Source organism: Dicentrarchus labrax, unplaced genomic scaffold, assembly GCF_905237075.1.
Source record: "Dicentrarchus labrax unplaced genomic scaffold, dlabrax2021, whole genome shotgun sequence".
Classification (NCBI taxonomy): domain Eukaryota; kingdom Metazoa; phylum Chordata; class Actinopteri; family Moronidae; genus Dicentrarchus; species Dicentrarchus labrax.
The window spans coordinates 17,572,891-17,599,513 of record NW_026136702.1 but is presented as its reverse complement, the minus strand read 5'-3'; the positions used below and the strand labels follow the sequence as shown (position 1 = coordinate 17,599,513).

Sequence of the window (26,623 nt, the reverse complement as noted above, 5' to 3'; positions counted from 1 at the left end):
TTATGTGTCACAGTATCAAATCATCACAATGTGGTTTCACTGAGAGATTCTAAACAATAATACACTGCAGTGATGTTGCCACCATGTTTGATCTTTAAGGTTTCCAGTTGGTTTCCACCTGGTTCTCTTGGGACTGCATGTACACCTTGCAGGCGTGTCACATCCTCAGTCCCAACTTACGACTTACATTCCATTTTTCAAACCATGAAATAGAATTTTTCCTGTAAGCAGGTGCTCTCAGGATCAAACCTGTCACACTCTATGAATGTGTATGTGTGTTTATATTTGTGCAGGCCTTGTTTACAGAAGAAGAGGAGAGAAGAGACTTAAAGCACAGTGGGCTATGACTAATTAGTTGCATAATGACTGAACTCAGTGATTTCTATACAGTTGACCTGATTCCTATCTAATCTAGGCTCATTCCTTAGACATTTATTAAAAAAATATGATGCAACGTGTTTAATAATGCTCCTGATTTCAAAAAGGAGACTGACTTTTACTCTACCTTTAAAGTGCCAGTTAAAAAAGTTAATTACTTTTAACCAGGAGATGGCACCATTTCAAGGCTCCATTAGTGCTCTTAAAGTTCCACAGCCCTTACATGTAGAGCTTCCATTATGAAAGTGATGGCATTTGTTTATCTATTGTGGTATGATGGACATCACTAAAGTATATTTCCGGTAACTGATGGCGTTTGATATAGTGGTAACAGTGATGTCATAACACACAATTATATTTCCTCAGTAATTCTGATAATGTTTGCATTGCTCCACTTAGGGGGAGGATGTCACATTAATCAATATGCCGCAATGTAACTCCTTATGGTAATTCTTAATCTTAACCGTATTTCTTGTGTCATTCCTTCACCATCCGATCAACTGCAGTTGTAGGCCGGTACTTAGTTTTGGTTATGTTTGTTTTTTTACAGTAGTGCTTTACATAACGGCATTTACAATAGTCTTTAAGTCCATCTTCATTATCTCTGCTGTCAGTTTTGTAGTAACAACAATTATAGACTTTATCTATAACATATATTGCTTTAGGTACTTTTAGAGCATTTGAAAACTGATATTTATAGCAGGAATGAATTGCCAAGAAAGAAATGTCTTGTAGTCTTATTGATTCTTGTGATTGTAGTCCTTTATCAAGCTGAGACTGTTGTTGCTTGACCTTTGTATCTTGACTGAACTGTGCCTGTTGATATCACGTCTCTTGAATAATATATTTTAAAGTACATCTTAATATCTTTGAGTCCACAATAAATATTCAAAATAAATAGGAGGACTATTTATTTAGTACATTATTACATTTTATTTTCATTTATTTTATCGTCCAATTGTAGTAGGCTAAAGGTCTCTGGAGTGCACAGACATCCCAGATAATATACTAATCAGATAAAACAGTTTAAAATGCTCGGCAGGATAACAAAAGACGTTATCAGAGGTTATCACCCGAAAGAAAGAGCTGTCGGTTGGCCATGTTTCTGCACGCAACAACACGGTTACTAGCGTTCATTTGAGTGACTGACATGTTATTGACTGGCAGCATCATCACGCGTGCAGAGGACTGCGGGGAATGAGGATGACAGCGAGCAGCGACCATTATAAATAAAGCGCCCACAGCTGCACATATACTGCGACTGTGTTTGATTTATATTCCAGGGAGCAGCCGCGGTGCATTGTTGTACTGTGGGCGACACAGGACGAGTCATTTCTTGCATTTCTTTGTGTTTAAGTGTTAAATTACAGTGCAATTTTACTGCAAAGAGAAAACCGGTCGGAGGAGGTGAACGGGTTCGGGCTTCGGCTGGAAGAGCTGGTGTGACGTATCCGTCCACCAACACACACACACACACACACACACACCGGCTGCCGCGTCGCCTGCCAGAGTCTCAATGTGGGGAAATGACCGCGAGTGACCTCAAAGGAAACACTGTAATTTAGCGACTACTCGTATTTCCATTTTAATATTACATTAAAGGGAAAAAATAGGTCAAATTCGAGCTTTATATTTTAGGTTAACACACGTTAAATTGACGTTAGCTGCTCGCGCGACTGACTCACTAGCTTCCAAGCAGCGGGGCTAACATTAGCGAAGCTAAGCTAAAGTAGCCGGTTTCTTATTGCTAGCGGCCGGGCTCTACAGTGTTTTCCTCCTGCAGATGCTAAGGTAAGCTAGGCTAGGCTAGCTGCTGCCATGGATAAAGCCAAGTCAATGATGGACAAGAAAGGAGCGTCGGGACCCTTTCATGTCAACAACGGGCAGAACCAGAGGGGCTTTCACAGCCACGTCGCTGTGGCCGCTAACGGCAGCTGTTGCAGCGGCACTGCATTCGGGTCGAGCACCGGACCCAACAGCAGCACATTTGAGAACATGCACCATCTGCACCGCGGGGACGATGTGGAGTGCAACGGGTCCCCGGCCAAGAGGTGCAGGCTACGGAGGAGGACGGAGTCGGTGAGACGGAACAGACCCCGTAAGTGTCAGCCAGCTTTGGGAAACCCCAGTTTGTTAGCTACTAACGTTATCTTTAAATTGTGCGCATTATCTGACATTATTTTTTTCCGGCGGTGGAAGCGGTGGTATGTTAGCGGGACATGAAAATCGGGAGACGGGTAACGTTACCCGCTGCAATACTGGGCAGCCCGTTAGCACAACTATGCAGTGTTGCAATGAGACAGCAGCAACCTCAAGCAACCTTTCCTTTAACTGCATTTTTATAAACTGCTATCACGGTTTCGTGGTTAATGTGTGTTTCCGGTTTTTGATCAGATTAGGTGGTACATTGTCTCTGGAAGATCTGTCCAATCTTCAAGCCTGCCGTCGTCAGGGAGACCCCCTCTTGTTTGTATGAACCCTCAGGTTGCATTTGGTGCGCTGTGATTGGTCGGTTCCCCGGTGGTGAAAAAGCTCCTGATAAGTGGGCTTGGCTTGCTTCAGCCAATCAACACCCGACTCTTGTCTTCATGAGGCAGGGTTGAATGGGCCGGTACCCCGCCCCCTTATTTACCGAATGTTTCGGATGATGTGAGTAAAGATCATCCAGGAAAACTTTGCAGTTTTAGCGAAGAATGTGGGAAAGTGGCGTTTTCTTCGCTGTGTGAAGTCTCTTCAGATATCCAAGAGTGGCCGAGGCTTCTAGCTTTTATCACACAAGCGTGTTTAATATCGTTTTTTATATTTTTCTTTTTTGTATGCACCTGTGAGCTGATACTTTGCCTCACTATGAAGCTTATAAGTGAGAAGAAACCTGGTAAGTGTGAGTTGGTTTGTGTCGTTTTACTGAAAATGCCTAAGTGTTAAAACATATATATATATATATAGTTAGCATTCCTTACTTCTATTAGTAATTGTGTTAGGGAGTGATAGAGGGAGATGGGAGGGTCAGAAGGAGGTTGTTGTGGTTTCTGATTTCAAAGAAATGTTCATAATTGTCACCTGTCACAACTTGTATATTGCAGCATTAATCAGAAGCAGGGCTGGCCAGTAGTTCAATGTGATCTTTTATTGTCTTGCAATATGATCTTGCAATGACGAAATGATCATATTGAGATATTGTGGTTAATCATTGATGTAAAAATAAATAATGTTAGGTTTCCACCTAAATCTTTCACAGTGTGAAAGCCTAGATACACAATAGTATAATCAGTTTTAAATTTTCTGATAATTTATTTATTGTGTGGCTCCAACTAGAAGTTTGTGAGTATTTATTGTGTTTTTAAGGAGTCTTCTCTTTAGGCTACATCCTTATTTTGGTGTTTGTTTACCACAAACATAGACTTTAAGCCAGACATGTTACAGCCATGTAAGACCAGTTAACCTTAGCTTTTGCTTGCGGTCCTGCTTTAACAAATGGTGACTTAAGTTGACATTCAAGTTCTTTGTTCCAATAATGTAGCACTGTAGGTCATTTCCCAGATGCTCTTGTCCAGGCACTCTACATTGTTGTACCATTTTTGCTCTTGTTCCCTGGATTGATGGATCCATAGAACTGTAAGTGTGTAAAAATGTGCAACCTTGAGTGTGTTTGCTATCTGTGGTTTGTTATAAAAATAAATCCAACAAAAGATAAAATAGAATAACCATGTGCTAAAATGTACAAGAACTTCTTTTGGTGCTAAAGACATGTTGACAGTTTATTAGACACATCACTTTAGATACACAGAGTCTGTATCTGAGTGAGATGAGATAGTTCATATGTAAGTTGCACTGTGATGAAAAGCTAAATAATCCAGTCAGAAAACCGGTACAAATACTAGAACATATACTACAAGATTTATATACTAACATAATATGGTCTATCCTGGTGTGATTGTGGATGGACAGATCACCAGAGAAGTGTGACGTTGCAATGAATAGACAGCTGATAATGCATTCATTCTTTGCTGTGGTTTGCAGTGATGCTTAGTAGTCAGAGAAAGAGAGGCCCTACATTAGAATTGGTCCAGATTACATAATTAAGGGAACATCTCATCAGTAAACTTTGAAATGTCCGGTCAGAACTCCTCTGCTTTATGGCTGAGTTATCCTTGGACGGAGGCCAGCTGTCCTGATAAACCTGGATAACCCTCTAAGCTTTTCCCACCGAGGGCTGACCCTGGAATGTATTCCCCTCCGGGGTATGATTTTTCACTTTTGTCCTCAGATATTTTTCTACTCCCATGTTTGAGGTGGTGTAGGATCAGGGTGATTTTTTTGGTAACGCTGCTTGCAGTACCCCTTGTTTACACCAGAAGCAACTTGGTACCAATCTTCCTGGAACATAATTGCCTTTATTTTAATCAACAAGCTTATTCTCCAGCTCTATCACATGTGAGGAACTTTTTTTACACTTGTTTAACTTTAACAAGAAAACATTCAATTTAAAATCCCCTGATGAGGAACAATGAAGACAGGAAGTTTGCAAACTTACCAGTAATTGTAATTTCAACGATCGGTTAGCATACCACGAGGTTATGTACTCGGGAATTGAGCATATCACATACGTGTGCTTTATTTCATGCTTAATGCACAGGACACATTTAGTTTTTGTACTTTAATCTCCCTGTTTAACCGAAACTGGTTTATGGATGTTTTGGCTCATACTGTATGATGTTTTACGAGTGTGGTCAATAGTGGGCAGAACACAAGTTGAATTTATCCACCCAGCAGAGGGAACTTATTACAACAATAACAGTGTGAGAAAGCGGAGAAAACTTTCTTTTACCACCAACTTCATATACAATATGTCTGTTTTTTTTTAGTCCTGAACAGGAGCTGTAGACTGCTGCTTGTGTGTTCATTTGTCAGTGAGACACATGCCTTTAAAGGGGGCATGTTGCACCATCACATCTGCTCAGTGGGGTCACCTTAAAATAAAAACAGGAAGCTCAGCAGTATTAGTAGGTAATATTATTATCAGTATAGTATTTAGAGGAGTGGCAGTAACAGAGGTGCTCACAACAAAACAAATTTGAGAAAAGACACACACAGAAACACCAGTGGGAAGGGTACCATTCAGATTTATCATAGTGAAACCTCACTGTTCTACATGCACTATTAGCTGCAGCATTAACAGCTCTAACATGTTTTATTTGCAAGGCCAACTGTTTTTTTGTTTTTTTACGTAAGCTTTTCAAGAAATCCTTTTGGTTTTCTTTCTTTTTTTTGAGAAATTATGAGTGTTTATCAGTGTTTTGACTGAAATTCACATTTTGTCACAGATAACACAGGATATTATGATGTAGGACAACATATACCTGGAATCTCTGTTGGGAGAGATTTCATAGTGATTAGTGTTGAGACTAGGCGTTGGCTGCTGATACAAAGTGGTTTTTGTGGGGTGGGGCTGAAGGGGTAAGTTTGATTGGCATTGCTCCTCGAACATGAAAATAGGGTCCAATTTAGCCATTGAGGGGTAAATTAGGATGAGGGGTATTGATCAATCTATGGCACACCCAAAAACCAAGTGAAACTCCTTCTTCGATCTGAAACTGTGCACCAACCTACATCTGTTTAGCATTTCTTAAAAGCAAAGAAGACCTTTCTCCTTTTCTGTCTTTCTCTTCTACCTGATGTGTTATTTTTACTAGACAATGTAGGAAAGATTGCAGCCAATGTGTCTCTTTGTTTTGCCAGATATAAAAAAAATCTCTTTTCTTAAAGCTCAGTGATCTGCATGTTAAGCTGCCTGTGTGGGTTTATAGACTGAGATTCATTAAGATAAAGCCTTTATTATTAGCAGCAGGTAAATGTAGTAGTAGTAGTAGTAGTAGTAGTAGTTGCAGTGCTAGTAGTAGTATTAATGTAATGTATACACAGCAGTATTGCCGAAGTGGTTGTAGTAACAGTAATACTTGTAGATGAAAAAATGAGGGAGTGGTAGTATAGGGCGGCAAATAATGATTTTTTTTGTTGTCAATTAATATGCTGATTACACTTTTGATTAACTGTTTCATTCTCTATCACACAAGACAATGAAATTCACACGAATATTCACAATAGGAAACTTGGAACATGGGAATAATTGGCATTTTCACTTCAAAAGTAATTAGGGATGCATTGATACATTGGCCGGTATCGGTATTGTTGACTGACGGTATTGTCATAATAATCAGAATCATGTTTGTTCATCACTGAATCAGTGATAAGAATAACAGAGGACAAAACTCTATGTGATGTTCTTCTTAGTAATGAGTGTATATTATTGTATCCATTGTATACACGCAGTGTTCAACTGCCTGCTTGCGTATTTTCTTGTCTTATCACACAAGTGTGCTGTGCAAGTGTTGTTCTTGTCCTGTGCTCTCTGCGCAATGTAGTAACAAACACACACTCAAACACACATACACGCACACACACACACCAAGCCTCTCTGTGAAACCTGAGATTAAAGGTTAAGCAATAGGAAATTTAATAGAAACGGTTGCCACCGATAATCCCTGAGGTCATGTAGAAATCTGAACAGTGAGCATGGTGGAAAAAATATATATTTATGAGACCCTCGAGACTTTGTAATTCAAGTCAGACATCACACACACACACACATACACTGTACACCCTACCTAGGTAGTACAAGGTAGAGGTGTGTTAGGCCAAAGACCTTTCACCTACAAGGACACAAATCACTCACCCAGACCCTGCTCCTTGTCACACTGACCTTTGGCTGTACACTGTGTGTGTGTGTGTGTGTGTGTGTGTGTGTGTGTGTGTGTGTGTGTGTGTGTGTGTGTGTGTGTGTGTGTGTGTGTGTGTGTGTGTGTGTGTGTGCTTTTTAAAAAGAAACCCTGCGTAAGTGGGTTCCTATGAGAACCAGGAGAGGCAGGAAAAAGGCAAAATTAGATTTTGTTTTTAACTAAATTTTTACCTCATTTATGAAGGGAAGTTTGAAGGTTGAGAAACCTGTTTTTTTTTGCCCAGCAGTGCTTTACTAATGTTCTTCGGACAGCAACACTTGATGGCTGCGGGGGATTTAAATACCTTGGTCAACAAAAGGTTGACAGGAATTGCTGAAGGACTGCTCCATTATAGTTCTTGGGTTTCAGTAGAAGATGTATGTGTAAATTTAGACACAGGGCTCCAGTGAATGACTGAATGAAAGGAAGAATGTAGGCCAGTACATTGTATTCCTGGTGTCTTTTCAGTCAGTGTGGCCATGTTTCTTGACATCACTGACAGTCAGGTTACGGGGAAGCAGTGGTTTGTCCCCTGGCATCATTCATGTATCAGTTTTTGTTGTTTTTCTGCTGCAAAAAGTAATGATCATGAGAGGAATGCAGTCCATAAATGTCAGGAAGACTAATGACAAAGCCTGACAAATGATTTCATAGATTCAGAGGATGCCTGTGATTCAAATACAGGCTCAGACGTAAGAGTGACTTTCAGTAGGATTCAGCTGCACATGTTACATAAGGAAGGCTGCTGTCATTCTTTGTAATTCTGTAAAACTTGTTTGAAGAATGTTACCATTCTCAAACTCTTTCTCTTGCAATGAATGGAGTGTACATTTGTTTGTTGTTGTTGTTCCTAGCGTTTCACATAATGTAATGTGTTACTTCTTCTGGTGTCAAGGAAGAAGCAGCTGACCTTAATAACAGTCTGTTGGGGAAACAAATGTTTATCGCACAAGTTTTCCCTCATTTACACACATTTTACTAAAACGTAAAAATGAGAGAAAAAGAAAGATCACTATCCAACTTCTTGGTTGTCCATCTGTTGAGATTAATGTTGTCACAAGTGGAAGATATAATAAGGTAGTTTAGTTGAAACTATCCATTATAAACAAAGCTGTGTTGACAACAAAAACAATTCACAGCAGTTTATTTGAACGATCTTTTTACATTATCCAGACAGTGCACTGCAAAATCTATACTTCTCAGTTCATGTTTACAGATACTAGGGCAGGTCAGTAGGTGAGAGGAGACGGTAACAAAAAGTCAACCAAACAATAAAGGAGGTGATAGGTGACTCCTGTTAAAAGTTAACAAACACCAACCACTGCAGTGGAGCAGCAGCACGTGTAGAGGTATTAGCTGTAGCATCAGCTGGTTACCTTAGCAGTAGCTGTGGTGGTGCTAATTAGCGGTCATATACTGTGGTTGGCTTCGGTAACTGAGTATATTTCAGTATTTCTGGCAGAAATAATGTGTTAGATTTGATTATCTTGTCAGGTATTCTGTAAGGACACTGTACAGTACACCTGACTGCAGCCCAATATGTTGTCAAGCATTCACTGTTCTAAATCACCACAAACTGTATCCCCATGATGTGATCCACAATAAACACTAGATTTCTAATGCTACCTTACTCTCTTTGGAAACAGTTAGGTATACATACATATGTGTACTGACATTGCTAACACCATGAGAAACTAACAAAAGCATAAAATACATGTTTAAATGTTGTTCAACCCTTGACCTGAAATCCCCAAATCAAATTTGCTAGCTATTATTGGGAAATGACCTTTGCCTCAATAAGCCAGACAGGACCATTCAACAGTCTCTTTTGAAATAGTCAGATCTTCTGGTTGTCATTAAAGGGCAATGCTGAAAGCACAGAGAGTACCAGGATAGGTTAAGAAGTCACCAGTTGTTGGCAGACTTTTACAGCCCACAGCTCCGGTATGCTGGTAAATACCCAATATCACTATGTCCAGTGATTTTAGAATGTTGTTTATCTGTCATTTAATCGATTAAGTGATTACTCATTGATTTGAAGGATCGATTTTGATAATCCTTTTTAATTATTTTTTAACCAAGAATGCTAAACATCCCCTAGTTCCAGCTTCTTACTTTTGAGGATTTGCTACTTTTCTTTTTCTTATGTGACAATAAACTGAATATTTGGGGGTTTTGAGGTGTTGGTCGGACAAAACAAAAACATCTGAAGACCATACAATTTTTCATGACCCAGCTTTTTTCCCTGAGTTTTGATGGCCAGCCCTGTCCTCAAGGACCAGTGCGTAGGATTTAGTCTCATCTACTGGTGAAATTGCAGATTGCAACTCTTTCTCGAGCGTGAAGGAGAATCTGTGGTGGTGCAAAAAAACCCTAAAGGCCATATCTAGAGCCAGGGTTGGTTTATTCGCTTCTGGGCTATTGCAAACATGCGGTTCAACATAGCAGACAACATAGCTTCCACTCTCTCTATAGATAACAACTACTCATGGTAAGGTAACAAAAACAGAACAATTATTTTTTTCGGGTGACTATACACAAATAAAAACATACCTAAGAATACTGTATACCATTTCTGCTAACAGATTCCTCTACAAATTACACACTGGACCTTTAACACTGTCGAACGTCAAACACACAAATGGACCCAAAGTTATTGCATTACCAACATCTCAACTTCTTATTACCATGGAAATAAACTCAGACTTAGATGTCTAAATCAGTTGGACATATAACAGGCGAAGTCCAGTCCAAAAGTCCAGAATCTTGAACTGCTTTATTATTTTATTTTATTACTGACAGACGTATAAATTTAGCCAGCATGAGAGGGGAAGTTAAGGTTATGTTTATGTGAAGCACCATGGATTGCAGTGTCTTGGTGAGCTGGCCCATCATCATGCACTAAATATTTGGATTCAACACATTCTTTTGTTAAACGCTGCTGCTTTCTACAACAACAGCGTTTTTGTGAGCATGTGTTGTCTTAAACAGTTGCCTCGGTCCTTGTTCTCTTCTCACCTCTGTATTGTGCAACAAATGTAAAACATTAATCTTTCACAGACTAAAAGAATGCTGAGAGGGTTGGATTTAACCTTCAGTAACCTCATTGCTTCACCATGTCTGTTACAAGTAAAGAGCAACTAACTGTCTTCATTTTTGTCACTGAATGTTAAACCAGTTCTTTGGTATTTGTTGAACTGCCAATGCAAAGACAAGTGGATCGATGAAGGTGGCTTCTAAAAATAGCAACGTATGCTAGAACTAGAATAGAATAGATCCTTCTGCCAAAATAAACTGAATTTCGATGTGGGAATGGTTGAGTTTGTATTGATGTGATTTTCTTTTCTAAGCTTTTCTTTTTGTTTTTAATTTTGTTAAAATTTTCAAGGCAACAAAAGTACAGATTGTCGTAGAAAGACTAGTTCACTGTCACATCCTAAAATGTATGCATTTATTTAGTTTAGTTTAATTTTGAAGAGTGAAAAATGCTAATAAAAATTTCTCAGAGCCCTTCAGCTTGCTTGTTCTCTCTCAAACCTCACTCGGTATCTCACTATGGGAAGCGTCTCCTGGCATGACCAATGATGGAAGCTCCAATAACACCACGTCTGTCATGAGACAGACGAATAATCTTCAGTTGCACAGGCCTACCGGTCCCCTTTTATAAATGTCCCTGTTGCCCTACACGGCATTCTCGCTTTCTTCCCTGTGAAGACCATTTGGGCTCCTCAGCAACTTGGCTACGAGATTTTCATTCAACTGCTCTCTGACGCAGCCCTCAGGTTGTCACCAAGGGTGGATATCTAGGGTCTCTTTCAGTGTAGTTGTGAGACTGCCTCCGCCTGACAAGGTTGATGGCCTCAGTCATTTCTGTCGTTCCTCAGGGGTTGTTAAGGACACGCGATTTCCAACGATGGCGTATTGAACAGTAGGTCAGATTTGCTCTCCAAAGGAAATCCTCTCTACAACAAGTGGAGGCTCTACCCCAAGTCCCTCCCTGGGAGATATTCTGCCGAGTGTCCATTGTATGATGGAGAGTGGATGTCCACACATCTTGATTGCAATTTTCCCCTGACTATAAGAAAGTGATGTTGCGCCCTAACCTTGCTTTTGTGCCCAAGGTTAGTGACTCTGCCTATGGCTGCCCCACGCTGGAACTGCTTGCCTTTCACCCACCACCTTTTGCAGAGGAGAGTGAGAGGCGGCTTAATTCACTTTGTCCTGTAAGAGCCTTGCATATCTATTTGGACAGGACTAAGGGATTTAGGTAGAGTAACCAGCTTTTGGTATTTTGGGCCCCTTCTCACAGAGGAAAGGCTCTGACTTGTCAGCGCGTGTCACACTGGGTGGTGGAGGCTATAATCCTGGCTTATGAGAGTTGTGGACTGCAGTCCCCTGAGAGCCTGTGGGCTCATTCTACCAGAGGAATGGCCACCTCATGGGCCATATAAGGGGTATGTCTGTGGGTGATATTTGTGTTGCGGCTAGTTGGGCATCCCCACACACATTTATTCGGTTTAACTATCTAGATGTGACAGTGTGTTCAGTTAACTGTGTGCTAGCCCATGAGGAGGGCTTGTGGTGGTGTTATGGTCTTTAGGAGCATGCAGTTCAGGAGTGGGCCACATCTCCCATAGTGAGATACTGAGCGAGATAACCTTTAGTTACCAGGGTAACCCCGATCTCTGAGAACCAACCACAACACTGCCCTACTTGCATGGATAGGGTGGAAGAAGTACGCTTGAGAATGCCGTGTAGGGCTCCAGGGGCATTTTATGAAAGGGGGACGGGCAAACAACTTAAGATGATTGGTCTGTCTCATGACAGACGTGGTGGTATTGGAGCTTCAATAATTGGTCATGCCAGGAGGCCCTTCCCATGATGAGAGACCTCCCTTGGTTTTCAGAGAACTGGGATTACCCTGGTAACCAAATGTTTTGTATGACTAACTGTAAGATATTCATTTTACAATGGTGTAAAACTGAAAAGCAGCAAATCATCACAATGGAAGAGCAGGTACTAGTTAATGTAAGTTTGCCTGAAAAAAACTGAAACTATTAACCTATTATCACAATAGTTTGATTAATCAACTAATCATTTCAACTCTAATTATCAGAGAAATAAAGCCCACTAAACTAAAAAACTAAGAAAGGCTGATGTACCTTTTCGTTAAATATAGTAGTTGCTTTGCGGTGCATTAAAAAGGTCTTGCAGTAACAGTTCTCTTCCGTCCATGCCAGTAAATCTCACTTGAATTGAATTAAATTGATCAAGAGACAAGAAGCAAGCAAGAGGAGTGGGAGATAAAAAGGAGAAGGGAAAGAAAATAGGAAACTGAAGGAGCAAGAAAGGAGAATAAGCAGTGAAAAAGGAAGAAACCAAATGGGAGAGAGTGATGCAGTTGAGGTGGAAATGGAGAGAGAAGATAGATAGATAACACGATAGAGGCTAAGAGATGGAAAGGAAAAGCTAAGTGAAAGAGAAAATAGGAGACTGAGAGAAGAGGAGATGGGGGGGGGTTGTCTGTTTCCATGGTGACCGTGGCTCTCTTGTGTTGGGGGGGGGTTCTAGCGGGTTGTGAAGTATCCAGACCACACAGTTTTCTCCTGTCCAACCTTGCCTGTGCAGTAGAGTTATCTGTTAATACCACTTTGATGCTGCAGATGATGCATGTATCACGCTAGGTTGGACCCATTCATATCAGACAGGTGACATAAGTTGGTTGTCACTGTAGCAGAGACTCCAGGCTAGGTTTGCAATTTTTAAGTATTCATTTTTCTGACAAATATTTTCTCAATTAATGTATTTTCATAGAAGTGAAAAACAGCCACTATAATTGGTTTATCTAAATAGCTTGTAATGTTTGAGCATCAGCCAGAATCCCAGAGATAACCACAAATGGCTAAAACCATCAATATAGAAATATATAAATACATTCAGTTCATTTTCTTTCCATCAATAATCAACTGTTGTAGCTCTAAGCCAATCAGCAATGTAGTTCTTATACTGAATACTGCTCTGTATAACATGTTTTTTTTTCTTCAACTAAATAATCAATAAAGATATTGATTATTTGCATCAGTAAAATCCTGGGTTTTGTCACGTCTTGTTTTTAAAAGAGAAAAAAAAAAGGTTAATTACAATTTTCTCATTGACCTTTCCAGCCTTTCCCTGGTTTGGTATGGACATCGGTGGCACCTTGGTCAAGTTGGTGTACTTTGAGCCAGTTGACATTACTGCAGAGGAAGAACAGGAGGAAGTGGAAAACCTCAAGTCCATCCGCCGCTACCTCACTTCAAACGTGGCCTATGGTATGTCTACCCACACACACATTGTCACACCCACATACTTGCATCTGTTAACGTTTGTGCGTATCTAAGGCAGGGAAAGTCAGATCAGGGACACTAGAAGATACTAGGGTGTATTTAACCATATGTGTCGCTAATGTATTGCTTAAGATTCCTAAGATTTTTTGAATTTTGTTCTTGGCTTCAGGTTCAGTTCAAGCAGACCATTCACCTTCTAAAGTTACTGAAGCTGAACAGCACTACAACACAAATAAATACAATTTTTGTGCAGATGAACTTTAATCACAGCTTTTATTAGAGCGTGTTTTACTTAGTCGGTATGAGTACATCAGGCCAGAATCCTATTTTCTAAAAATTGTTCCTCCCTCACTCAGGTAAAACAGGCGTCCGCGACGTCCACCTGGAGCTGAGGAACCTGACCATGTGCGGCAGGACGGGGAACCTGCACTTTATCCGCTTCCCAACACAGGCCATGCCCCGTTTCATCCAGATGGGTCACGACAAGAATTTCTCCAGCTTGCACACAACACTCTGTGCCACTGGAGGGGGCGCGTACAAGTTTGAGAATGACTTCAGAACGGTGAGCATATGGCGAAAGAAAATGTGTGATTCACATTAAGTAAAAAAAAATTGGTAACTGAGAGAGCTGTAACAATAAGTTGATTAGTCCATTGAGAGAGCTGTAACAATAAGTTGATTAGTCCATTAATCAGTTTATCTGCAACTATTTTATTATTTCTAATTTGTATAATTAGAATTTTAAATTGTAAATCTTTAAACTTAACAAGACTTTCAGTTAATAGATATAATAGATATTAATAGATAAACACGTTAGGCATCTTTCTATTGGCGAAATTATTAATTGAGAAAGTAATGGCCTTAATCACTGATCATGCTAACTAGGCCATGTAAACAGCTCTGTCTCATTTACAGTATACAGAATCAAATTTCTCACCCGTTATAATCTGAGCAGTCTTTGTAGTTGATTGAGGATATCCATACATTTCTGGTGATTCTTAAACATTACTTGAAGTTCATGCATTTGCAGTTCAGTGCATTTGATGCCTGTCTCAGTAGCTGTTTACCCGAGTTCATTGACCCTTACTGCGGTGCAGTAGGATCAATGAACTCTCCCTGGGCACTGCAGCACGAAATGAGCTGAACCAAGACCTTAAGCACACTTGAGTCTTTAAGTGCTTTGAAAATCATTTTAACTTCATAAAACTGTCAAATTAATGCTTCCAAGAAATGTAATAATCTTTTACTTTAACATATCTTGAACAGTTAAAACCCTTTTCATTGTGTTTGGCAGCCAAAATGATGTCCACTATTATATATTTCAACCCTCCTCCATTTGTGCTGCAGATGGCCGACCTGGAGCTGCTGAAGCTCGACGAGCTGGACTGCCTCATCCGTGGTCTGCTCTACGTTGACCGGGTGAGCTTCAATGGACACCCGGAGGGATACTACTTCCAGAACCCATCAGACACCCAGAGCTGTGTGAAGATGCCCTGCACCCTGGACAACCCCTTCCCCATGCTGCTGGTCAACATTGGCTCCGGGGTCTCCATACTGGCCGTGTACTCTGAGAACAACTACAAACGGGTGACTGGGACCAGGTGAGGAGGGTTGAAAAACATTTTCCTATTCTTATCCTTAAATTCTCTCTGAGGCTTGTTCATATGAGTGTTTCAAGGCAGGTTTAGCAAACTCTCTAACACTAAAAAAACTAATTTCAGCCTGATGAATACTAGTCCTGCACGATATGAGGAAAGTCTGCGGTGTGTGGTAACGCATGTCAGCTTGGTTGATTTTTAACTGGATTAGAATTTAGTATTTTAAATAAAACTAAATATTGTTTCAGTTAAAGTCACTATATAAACTCAATAATATCTCACTGAGTTATGTGAGTGAGTTTTGAACTTGAAGTTATTTTGCATGAATGAATATGTGCAAAAGGTGAAGGTGGCCAGAATCAGTTGTCTAAATTCCAGCCATTTTTTATCTATGATCAGCTTGTGTACCTTAGTACTTATGTAACCGTAGGACTAGGTTGTGATTAGATAGAGAACTATTGAAAACAATTGGAAAATCAAAGAGAGTCCCTCCCAGAGTTATTGTACATTTACATATATATTATGTTATTTTTTTTGTATTTTATTATTTATTGATTATTAAAAGGTTTGCGATTGCCCTAACAGAACTCCAGTGACTCTTGAATGGTGATGTAAGAGACTGAAGTACTAGGAAGAGATTTTAGAGCTGAGGACAGAAGTAGATCTTTCTGTATACCCTTCTTCCCCATCTAATCCTCTTTCCCTTCTTCTTTATTCCACTCTTTTAACATCCTCTCTGTGCTCTGTCACATTTCTATATTGTCTCCTTCACTCTCTATCTCCGGCTTTATCCTCTTTCAGTCTGGGAGGTGGTACATTCCTGGGCCTTTGCTGTCTGCTGACGGGCTGTGAGACGTTCGAGGAGGCGTTGGAAATGGCCAGCAAGGGCGACTCTACCAACGTGGACAAACTGGTGAAAGATATCTACGGAGGAGACTACGAGCGCTTTGGCCTACAGGGCTCCGCTGTTGCATCTAGGTGAGTGTGATGATGGCTTTGTCACCTGAAAGTCCACCATATTGTCCCAGTTCATTTCAGCAAGATACTTAATCCTTTGAATGCTAAAACACCAAGGGACATTAACAAAACGGTTGTAAAAAAAAAAAAAACTCCCTGACCTGTTGTATGTGATGAAGTATGAACTATTTGTGACATATTAAAGAGCTATAAGTATGGGACAAAACAAAACCTTCCTAAAGACAATACATCCAGCCCATCTGCATGTGGATTAAATCAGTGTCCTTATCAACCCTTATCAACAGTTTCTTTCACTAAAACCCTCCTGAATCACATCTTTTTTTAAATTTCTGTAGGTAAATTAAGGCTGCCCCTTGATAACTAAAATAACCAGTTATGTCAGTTGATTCATTGTACTTTTTTCTGCTGCGTCATTGTACACAGAGCAATGCACAGTAGGCTACGAACCTTTGCAAACCAGCTCTTGTCATAAAACCAAACATAAAACTTAATATGAATATAGATGTGGGTAGAATGACGCAGGGCAAAATGACTGCTAGTGTGCTCTGATGCTCTGTGCTTCTAGAGAAGTTGACTAAACTTGAACCAGAAGCTAACATCACTTCCTCCACTGACATCCACTATGGTTGGGACTTGAACTGACAGGAGATGTGATGGGAGTCATACTGCCGGTGGGCAGGACTGTACTGTGAATTGGCAGTGACTGTGAATAATATATTTCTCATAATTGTGGGTGAGGTATATTGAAGAAAAAAAAACATTAAAAAGTTGAATATTTGCCTTAACTGGCGACTTACAATTCATTTAGAAAATGGTGATTCGTATCTATACATAACAAAATAAAAGCGTAATTAAGTAACTTGATGCAAATTATTAAACTAATTATGTGAAGTGGATGAAATCAGCTTGGAACTTGCTGAATCTGCTTAAATTGCTAATTTTGTTTAATTTTGTTTCTTGCACTGTATGAATGTATGGCTGCACAAACACATGCAGTCCATAACAGAAATAACAAACTACAAATACAGTGCGGGTGTATGAAATAACAGCTGACTGCATAAGGTACACACACACTAACTCACTCTCTAATCTGGGTTTAGCATGTATACAGTAAACCTGCAGCTCTGTGTTCAAAGGTTGATCCATAAAGCAAAGTGAAAAACACATTTTATCACATTATAATCGCTGTTTCTTGTCATGGTGTTCCCTTCTGTCATTTATTGAAAAACACCCTCCTAAACACCTAAAGTTTAACAAACAACCCTTGTGTACTGTTGTTCTGAAGGTTATTGTGACATTTGCAGAGGCTCATGTGTGCTCTGTGCCTGTTTGATCTTTTTTTCCTTCTCTTTCAGTTAATTTGAGTTTATCAGACTTGAATAGTACCAAATGAGGAAAGGGTGCCTGTGTTTATGTTTGTTGTTAAATTACATATTTTATTTATATGTTGTGTTTCATATGGTCTGTTATAGTTTTGGTCACATGATGAGCAAAGAGAAGCGAGACAGCATCAGCAAGGAAGACCTGGCCAGAGCCACACTGGTCACCATCACTAATAACATCGGATCCATAGCACGGATGTGTGCTGTCAATGAGGTACACACACACACACACACACACACACACACACACACACAGGGTTTTGGTCACTATCATGTAACATAATATCCACAACAGGCATGTGTAGTTTATGTAATACTTACACACAAACACATGAGCGTTTATAATTGCTCTCAACAGTAGCATGATCCATTGGCACGTGTTCGGGTTGAAATAATTCTAAACACACACAGGCACATATACAATGACCAGGGTTTAGAGATTTTCTAGCCACTCAGCATGACTAACATAAAGTCAATCAAAGTTATGCTTTAAACCCACAGATGCACCTGCAGACAGAAGCACACACTCACAGTTTACAACTTTATTTCTTATTCTTATTATTACTTCTTTATTTCTACCCAGGACTGTATTGTTGTTTTGTAGTAAGTACTTAATCAGAGAAACTAAAGACAGATTTCTTTTTCAGTTTTACACTGATTTTGTTCCAGTTGTTGGTGTCTTGAAACTCTGGTATGAATGGCGATGAGTTTAAAATTTTGGGATTGTGGGTGCTAAATGGCACTGAGTGTGTCACAAAAACAAACAACCAAAAGCTGTTTGATCTAATAGAATAATAGTTTATGGATGGAAATTCATGAGTAAATAGTTACACAAAACAAAAATGGAGCTAAAGCTGGATTTTAAAAGCAGCCAAACTCAAACATGGAGTAAAGGGTCAGCCTGGAGTCTTTCTGGGTGCTGTGAGCTTCTTTACAGTGTTGCCTTGTGGCATGGCGATCAAGCAGCATTGTACAGGGCTATCACTGCACACAGAGCTGCAGCAAAGACATGCACACACCTCCACCGTCTGTAGTGTTAAGGGCTAAAATTTAGATTTTGGTATGGAATCTGTAGGTCCAGTTTTGATTTTAATCATCTTTAATATTGATGTAGAAATTGTTTTGTGTAGGTTAAACAAACACCTACACGGGAAAAAGTATTTTCTACTAGTATTTTCCTCTGGCTGTGGACAGGAAAGGACCTCCATCCTATCAGGGGTAGATGACCTGAAGATTGGTTATCAATTAGTCCTATATTTGCCACAACAAACAAACAAACGCACACTCATCTTTTCTAAGTGCACATGCAGTTTACAGCTTGAAGATAAGCTCTGTCACAAACAATCATCTTCTTAACAGCAGGAATCTTTTCATAATACTGCTCACAGTGTTTTATCCATTTGCAATTTCCCAAAATTCACCTTCCACTGTGGCTGTTTCTTGCAATTTTACAGGACTTTCACAATATATTCGATAATATTAGATAACCCATTGCCAAATATGCAGAGACTGCTCTTTCAATGCAGTTTTTTTCCCACTGTGGATGTCAAACTGGAGGTGAAGTATAAGTATTAATTTGTGAATGTAAAGCTCCCACTGTCGCTGTCTTTCTCATTTTACATTTACAAATTTATTTTTACATTTTCTGGTCACTTGCCTAAATTGCAAATTATGTATTTCCAAGACAGCATTTAGCAGTTGTATGATTTTTTCTGGCTTTATTGCAATTTTGAAAGCTTTGGTGTAATACCACATTTAATCAGCATTTGGTTGGTAGCTGAATTGTCCGTGCAGTGAAGGTTATGCCACCAGTAGTAAAGACCATTAGGTCTTTTCCTTAGTAGAGCAAAAGATTTACTGGTAACCAGTTCACCAGCTCTCCAGCACCACCATGTGGTTTGGATGATATGTTGCATTTTTAATTGCTGATCTGTGTGAACACTTTGTCAAATTGTTCATGACCTTAAGCACTTGTTTACTTTGGGACTGTTTATACTTATTATTTGTATACATGAATGTAATGAAAGACAGATTTTATGAATATCATTATATATGTGTCAGATATAGTGTCTGTTTCATAAAAGAGCAGTGAACACTATTGTTTGGTACAATCCATGTAGTTTAAATGTGTGGCGCAACATTTGTGACATGAACCAGGAATGTTGCAGTTCATGATTGGCCTAAGGACTCCCAAGACACATCAGCGTTTCATATTTTTAAACATGAAAATAGTTTATTGTTATCGCATTTAACATAGTGGTCACACACATAATGGGGCTTGATTTCTCTTAATTTACCTTTTTTGCGTCTCTCTTCATATCAGAAAATTGAGCGTGTGGTGTTTGTTGGGAACTTCCTTCGAATCAACACAGTGTCCACAAAACTGCTAGCCTATGCCATGGACTTCTGGTCTAAAGGACAATTAAGAGCCCTCTTCCTGGAACACGAGGTGAGCACTCGACTAATCAACTGTAGGACGAGTTTAATCAAGCTGAGGACCTGTAGTCAGAGCTGAAAGAAGTCAGGAGGAAGACTCAAACCTCTTGTCTTTTAAAGCTTAAGCTAATATCCCAGATAGCACATAGAAAACACTCCAGTATGTGTAAAAAGTGTGTGTGTGTGTTTGCACCAGGGTTATTTTGGAGCTGTTGGGGCGCTGATGGAGCTGCTCAAGACAACAGAGGACCCGTGAAGGAGATAATGTCATGACATCATCAACACCTCGACAAGATGATGTCATGTACCCCTGAACGCTGTGATGTCATCAACTCTCGATGCCGTGACGTCATCAACTTTTGACGCTGCTTAAAGGTCTCGTTCACAGAGGCCGCTAAAGGAACACTAAAAGAAAGAAACAGAAACTGAGAAAAGCCATTTTAATAATTTAACTCTTGTAAATAATGATACCTCTAACATCCAACTCCTAAATTTCCCTAACAGAGTCCCCCTGTCATAGAGGTTTTAATATTGTAATCTTTAATTTATGGTTTCCTGTAATCGCCTTTGTTGATTCCTGTAATCAGTCCTGTGTCAGGAAGCACAGAGACACAGAGTATTTTTAGTGTTTTTGTTACTGTGTGTATTTTTGTGTGAATAGCTACTGTAGCATTATGTCCTGGAGGCTGTGGTACCCCGGACGACTATTTGTGCAACAGTTCTCTGAGATAGGATGTCTGCACAGAAATGAAGTTAATCCTCAATGAGTCATTTTTACCACCAGGGACTCAAGAAAATTCCTTTTCTGCGACCACAGAAACATCATTTGACCACCACTGCCTCCCCCCTTCATCTGCCCGACTGCAGACGGACAGGCTGTAGCTGAAGCCTTCGGTTACCTCTGGTTGTTAGTGGGAAACCATTTAGACTACAGCTGGTGGTCACCCAGCTCCAAACTGCAGCTGAACGGCCGTTGTGGCAGTTGCTAAGATTTGGGAGGCATTTTGTTGCACAAAGAGTTGCCCAGTTATGCTCCAGTCTTCTAAGGAGTGCACTGAAGCCAAATCCTGTTGAGATTCGTACGGCACCTGACTCCTTCAACCCAGATGGGAAGCAGATTCTTTCTGTTGCTCCACTGCACATGGCCTTTTGCTTTTTGTCTCTCCTCCACCTGCCTACATGTAAACAACATTAACAACACCATATTGCCACGCATGCATACCTAACCTGTTGAGTTTAGTGTTAGATGATGGGACCAAGACATTGTCTTCCAACAGATATACACAAGTAGTGTCTGCGTTGTTGATTTCTGTTGACTAGGATCACTACAACTACAGTTCAGTGTGGCTCATCAACCTGTGTTTCTGATTTGTGAAATACAATGGGATGATGATTTTTTTTTTTTTCTGTCGCCCTTCCCTGTCTGTCGGTGTCAAGCTCAAAGACACTTCAGCCGGGCCTGTCCCTTAACCCTCCGGCTCCTCTTCCACCCTGCTGCCTTGTTTTGGATGTTGATTTAATGAGGTGTTCAGGCTGAGCTAACGCAGGCCGAAATTAAATTTGCTCCATGCAAATCCTGGCATTAAAAAGGTTCAGCACTCCTGTTGTAGATGCAGATGTAGAAGAACGGTATGACCTTTTTGGAGATAATGGGGACCAAGATGCTTCTAGCGAAGAGTTGCCCCTCATGTAAAATACACTAATGCAAATTTGCTAGCAGCAGAATCAGTTAACCTACTGTAGATTAGATTAGTGTTTTTACTGTCTAATGGTACAGTTATTGTGCATGACATGTTCTCAAAGTGCTGCTTAGGTGAGCTTTTAGATTTCAAGACCTTATTTGTCCCCGAGGGGCAATTAATTTTATTCCTCCCACAGTCCAGATTGACTAAGCTTGTGTCAGATTGGCCAATTGGCAGAATTAACCACACCCGTGCAAAGTGTGGCACAAACATAAACAGTTTGCATGCCTCTGTCTATAGTCAGGGCAGCCTGAGTCCATATGCACACGAGCATGTGCATTCTAGAAGGGATTCAAGCTTTTTTTCATTGTGTATTTACCACATACTTGAAAACGACAGTGCGGATCTTTCAAATTTTAGCGAAGCCTGAGATTCCAGGATGGAAAGCCACCTTGCTTGCCTGAATTGCCTGCAATAACGTTCTGACTGGAGATCTTCCTGCCACCTTTTAAAGGAATCTTACCTTACCTGCAATCATTTCGGGGAGTTGAAATAGTAGATTACATGCACACCTCATCCTATGGGATAGGTTTGCCTGTAATTCATTTCAGCAAACCCTGCTGGACCTTTACAGCCTTTCATTTCTGTTTAATGTCAGCGCAGCTGAACTATGAAGCTGGACGGTGCAGTCTGCATTGTACACTGCTTTATTGATTTAGCACCACTGTCTACATGCCTTTGTTCTCCAGCAGAGAAACTGTGCTTTTTCCCTTTTTGGAATCACTCTTTGTGTAATTCACGTCCATCACTCAGTTTTTGTAGTCTGGACTATTTGCTGTTAAAATACCTCCGAACCATTACTACCAACACTTTCGGGTTAGTTATTTTTCTCTGTTTCTGAGCCTGATGTACAAGTATTAGTTCAGGACATTGGATTGTTTTTTTTTTTTTTCACCTTCAGTATAACAACAAGGCTAAAATCCTTATCAGCTAGTTGCATGTTGTGCAAGTATTTTGTAAATCTTATTGACAAAATCAACCGTTTCTCCTCTTCGCATAATGTACCCATGGCCTACACTTTGACCCCGACAAATAACCTGTTTGCTGCTACATGCTTTTCTGTTTTTCTTTTTTTCTTTGGTTGTTTAAATGTGTAAAAAGACACATAGGGCAGTTGGATTATAGGCCACATCGTTCTTTGGAAATTGATATTTTAAATGGAAGTTTTTATCAACAGCCACTCACAAAATACTAACATTTAAAACGTTTTGCTGTGAAATTGAATATGCACCATTTGCAGCAATTATGTTTGCAAATTGTATATTGAACAGAAATAAAACAGCTAACAGAAACTCATCAGTTAACAGAATAATCCCTTCTTTACAGAGTGGGTCCTCTGTAATTCATGTGTCATAAAAGTAAAAATGAGTATTTTTATAGTGTGGATACCTTGAGTGTAACAGGCTATAAAAAGCTTCTATAATCCAAATGCTAACACTAATGCAAGTGTTAAAAGTAAAACTGTGGTGAAACACTGTTTGAGTAGTGTTCACCATGTCCTCTAAATTCATTGAATCATCAACGTGTTCGATCCTGCATGTGTTCAGGTGTGACGTCACTGTTTCCCTTCTGTTTTTTTTCAGTTGTTGTTTTTGCCTTGTTCCAACTCATGTTTGGATACTTTCATGTTCAATAGTGGCCTCACACCTCTCAGATGCCACTCAACTTTTAAAATCAGGCTGGTGTTGGATATGTTGTGCCGCCCGTTCCTTTAATCTGAACCCCCCGATCAGCTGCCTTCACTGTGTGTTAGCCTGGTTACACCGTTTCTGTGCCCTTCAGTTTCCTGTATGATTTTTAATTTCAGTTTCTTGAACCTCACCTCAGCGTTTTTGTGACATTGTGCATGCAGATACGTCTTTACGTTTGAGGTTCACTCTTGCTTTCTGTGTTTGTTGTTTTTTTTTTTTGTGTTTTGTTTGCCATCGTACTGTAACAGATTCACTGCAGTTAACACGCTGTCCGGCATTCACAACTCACCTGCTAGTCCCGAGGGTGTCCGTAGTGCAAGGATGTCAACATCCACTACCACAGCAATGGTTTTGGTACTAAAATTTCCTCATTTAAAAAGCCACAACATTCTTTAGGTACCACAGATTATTAACAGTGAGAACTGGAATTTGGAAAACTGTAGTTTCCCCAACCTTTCTTTTAATTCTGTTTTTGGACAACAGTTTGGTTTGGGAACATTTTTAAAAGGTGTATCCTTTTATTATGGCTATCTTGTTTGTTTTCTTTTTCTTTTTTTGTGGCCAGTAGTAATTAATAATGTGAGTTAATGTGTTTTTCCCAAGTGATCTGAAAATACTCTTGTACTGAATCTCTTTTCATGGTTTGATTGTTTTTGGTTGGCACAAAAGAACCAGTGTGATTGTTCCTTGAAATGTAAATCCCTGCTATCATGCTCTGTCAGGCTGAAGAAGTTTTTTGTGATTTGCAGCACTTGTGAAACAGATCCGAGTCTCACTGCGAGTGGTACCCTTTTAAACACGTATCATCAGTGTCCTGCAGAACCTTTTATCTCAAAACAGGTGAACACCCAAATAGAAGGAGCATTTATTGTATTCATTTTACAATCTGCTGCTCCACCGAGGTTCAGTGCTGGTGTCAGTGCTGTGTGGTTTTGGAAATAGATAGATGAAGACATACATTTGGGAACATGGGGAACAGATTGAGATGATTCATGGTCTCTGCATAACATAGATGACGTGTTTTTAAAGGTGCTCATTTTAAAGTGTACCTTTTATGTTTCCAGTGATGGTGCAATTGCAAGTTATAACATCATTTTCATACTCAACTAATCCAAAACCGTTCCAAGCCAGAGTTACAGTCTAGCATGGAAATATAATGGGTTCGGATACTTTTTGGACCTTTTATTATTCTGCTGATGTACTGCTGCAGCTTCAGTGGGTTTGACTCTAAAAACCAAATTAACTCGCTAGAACTGCAATTCTTCACATTAACTGTGTTTATGTTTTAACAACATAACAACTACTCATGAACCCCATCATTCACAGTAGTATCACATCTTACACTGTAGTTGACATTTTTGTGAAGTCTTTTAAAAGTGTTTTCGGTAACTACCATGCAGATACAGTATAAAGCATTTAAGTGAACTCACTCTTAAGCAGTGATTTTTCTGCTCTCTCTCGAGTGAACAGTGTGGGTGTTTGTCTGCTTTGATAACAGTCTGAGTTTTGATTTTAAGAATTTAGGGTTTGAACCTCAGCGACACTTTTTTGGGGTTCATTTCCAACTGGGACCACCTGTCCTCAGATCAGTATGTATTCCTCAGTACTGTAAGGAGCTGTGGCTTAAAGCGCCCACCGAACTGCAAACGTTCACGTCATCCATAGTGAAATCTAACCAACAGGCTATGCAGTAACTCATCCATGGATCTCTTCGTCCCTTTCAATACACTCACCTCTTCTCTAAAGCTAGCAGAGTTGATTTGACTTGTTTGTAAATGTTTTTCCAAAAAAAAAAAAAAAAAAGATATGCAACCATGTTAGTTTTGCCCTCTTAGAAATCCTGTTTGAATCTTGACGGAGAGAATGTCTCCAAATTTGTCCTGCTGATTTAGTTGTTAACACTATTTAAGGTGGATGCACACAACGGGATGTTTTAGGCCAGATTATGAACCAAAAGGAGCGTACCAAGATTTTTCAGTGTGACGAGGTCATTGACACATACAATAAGAAACTTTAGATATCTTTAAATGGTTCTGTCGTGGCAGACCCTTGTCTCATCCAAACTTTCCATCTTGTCGGATGAATGATTGAAAACTACTTCAAATAGGCTGAAGCTCTGCAACGATGTTCCTTTTATCTTTGACAGTGTTAGTTTAGGATGGATGCCAAACTGTGAACACCTTGTTGCTGTCAGACCAAACTCGTCAGAGCGACCTTCTGACCTTTTACTTGTCTAATGTTTTCCACACAACTTCACTAAAGCGTTCAGGATTTCCTCACAGGTTCCTAATCTGGTCAAACATCCTGTTGCGTGAACACATCCAGCCTTTAAACTGTCTTCTGGAATGCTTGACTGGCAGGACAGACCTTTTCACCCTTGTGTATTTGATTGTACAGAGATTTTGTAAATAATATTAATATGATATATTCTGCACCAGCAATCTGTCTGTTGATAAAGTTGTTTCAACTGTTCAGGGTCAGGTTTCCCAAAACACGACTTGGCACTTCATTTACAATCGCGACGCAGACAGAAGACACGTGGAAACAAACCACTTTCCTCTGCAGCTTTAATACCCTTACCAACAACTTTACCAGAGCTGTGATAAATAGTACTCGCGATTACTTTTAGGAGTCTGTGTAAACCTCTTTGTGGTATGTGATTGGTGAGATTTTGCTCATTAGGACTAGATACATTTCTTGATGTTTTTTCTGTGATTGTCTAAAATTTCTGACATTCGTTGTAAGCCTGAATCCACCAATCTAATCTTTTTTTTCATGTGACTTTAATATCATTTTCTCAATTCCATTCAGGTCTATTTTAATTTGATTTTAAAAAAATAACCATGCTAAATATGTCATAGTTGGTCTGAATGATGGTTGAGAACTAAAGGGGACATGTGGTATGTTGACTTAGACCATTCGTCTGCACTTGTAAGTGTTGAACTCACATTACATCTAGGCGTTTGTTTCCCGTCTGCTGGATTTCAGTGCCGGTCGTTCACGTCAGCTCCTCTGTGATCTGGATCTGTGTGTGAAAGGTTTGGGAAGCCCAGTGCTGGTTGTTGGCATCAGTTCTGCTGCTTCTTTTAACTCTGGTTTGAAAACAGAAAGGGTTAAAAAGACAAAAAAAATGACTATAAAAAAGAAAACAGCTCTCTGCCTTGTGCAATGCATATGTACTGAAGTGAAGAGATTTTTTTTTTCTAAAAAGGAATTAAACTAAAACTGGATGAGAAATGTGTTCTGGATGTGTTTTTACTGAATGAAAAGGAAGACCTAACATTTCTAAGTTTGTAGGAGCTTGAAATCCTACGCA

General features: G+C 39.8%; 1 protein-coding gene across 2 annotated transcripts; it reads left to right on the top strand.

Annotated features, from left to right (window-relative positions):
* The first annotated feature begins 1,564 nt into the window (after positions 1-1,564).
* On the top strand, positions 1,565-26,544 carry LOC127377539 (pantothenate kinase 1). Of its 2 annotated transcripts, none has more exons than XM_051425519.1 (8): positions 1,565-2,476; positions 13,319-13,465; positions 13,837-14,042; positions 14,828-15,081; positions 15,880-16,056; positions 17,529-17,652; positions 19,762-19,887; positions 20,071-26,544. In XM_051425519.1, exons 1-8 carry the CDS (start codon positions 2,197-2,199, stop codon positions 20,128-20,130), a joined length of 1,374 nt encoding a protein of 457 aa, XP_051281479.1. In that variant the 5' UTR covers positions 1,565-2,196; the 3' UTR covers positions 20,131-26,544. The 2 variants fall into 2 exon arrangements, with proteins under 2 accessions (XP_051281479.1, XP_051281488.1); XM_051425528.1 differs by lacking the exon at positions 1,565-2,476 and adding an exon at positions 2,930-3,253.
* The last annotated feature ends 79 nt before the right edge of the window (positions 26,545-26,623 follow it).

What these genes read in the sequence shown, in the direction of transcription:
- LOC127377539 (XM_051425519.1), top strand. Translation starts at nt 2,197, where the DNA reads ATGGATAAAGCCAAGTCAATGATGGACAAGAAAGGAGCGTCGGGACCC. An exon ending in GGTGAGACGGAACAGACCCC is followed by an intron (nt 2,477 to 13,318) that starts GTAAGTGTCAGC and finishes TGACCTTTCCAG; the next exon opens with CCTTTCCCTGGTTTGGTATG. An exon ending in CCCTCTTCCTGGAACACGAG is followed by an intron (nt 19,888 to 20,070) that starts GTGAGCACTCGA and finishes TGTTTGCACCAG; the next exon opens with GGTTATTTTGGAGCTGTTGG.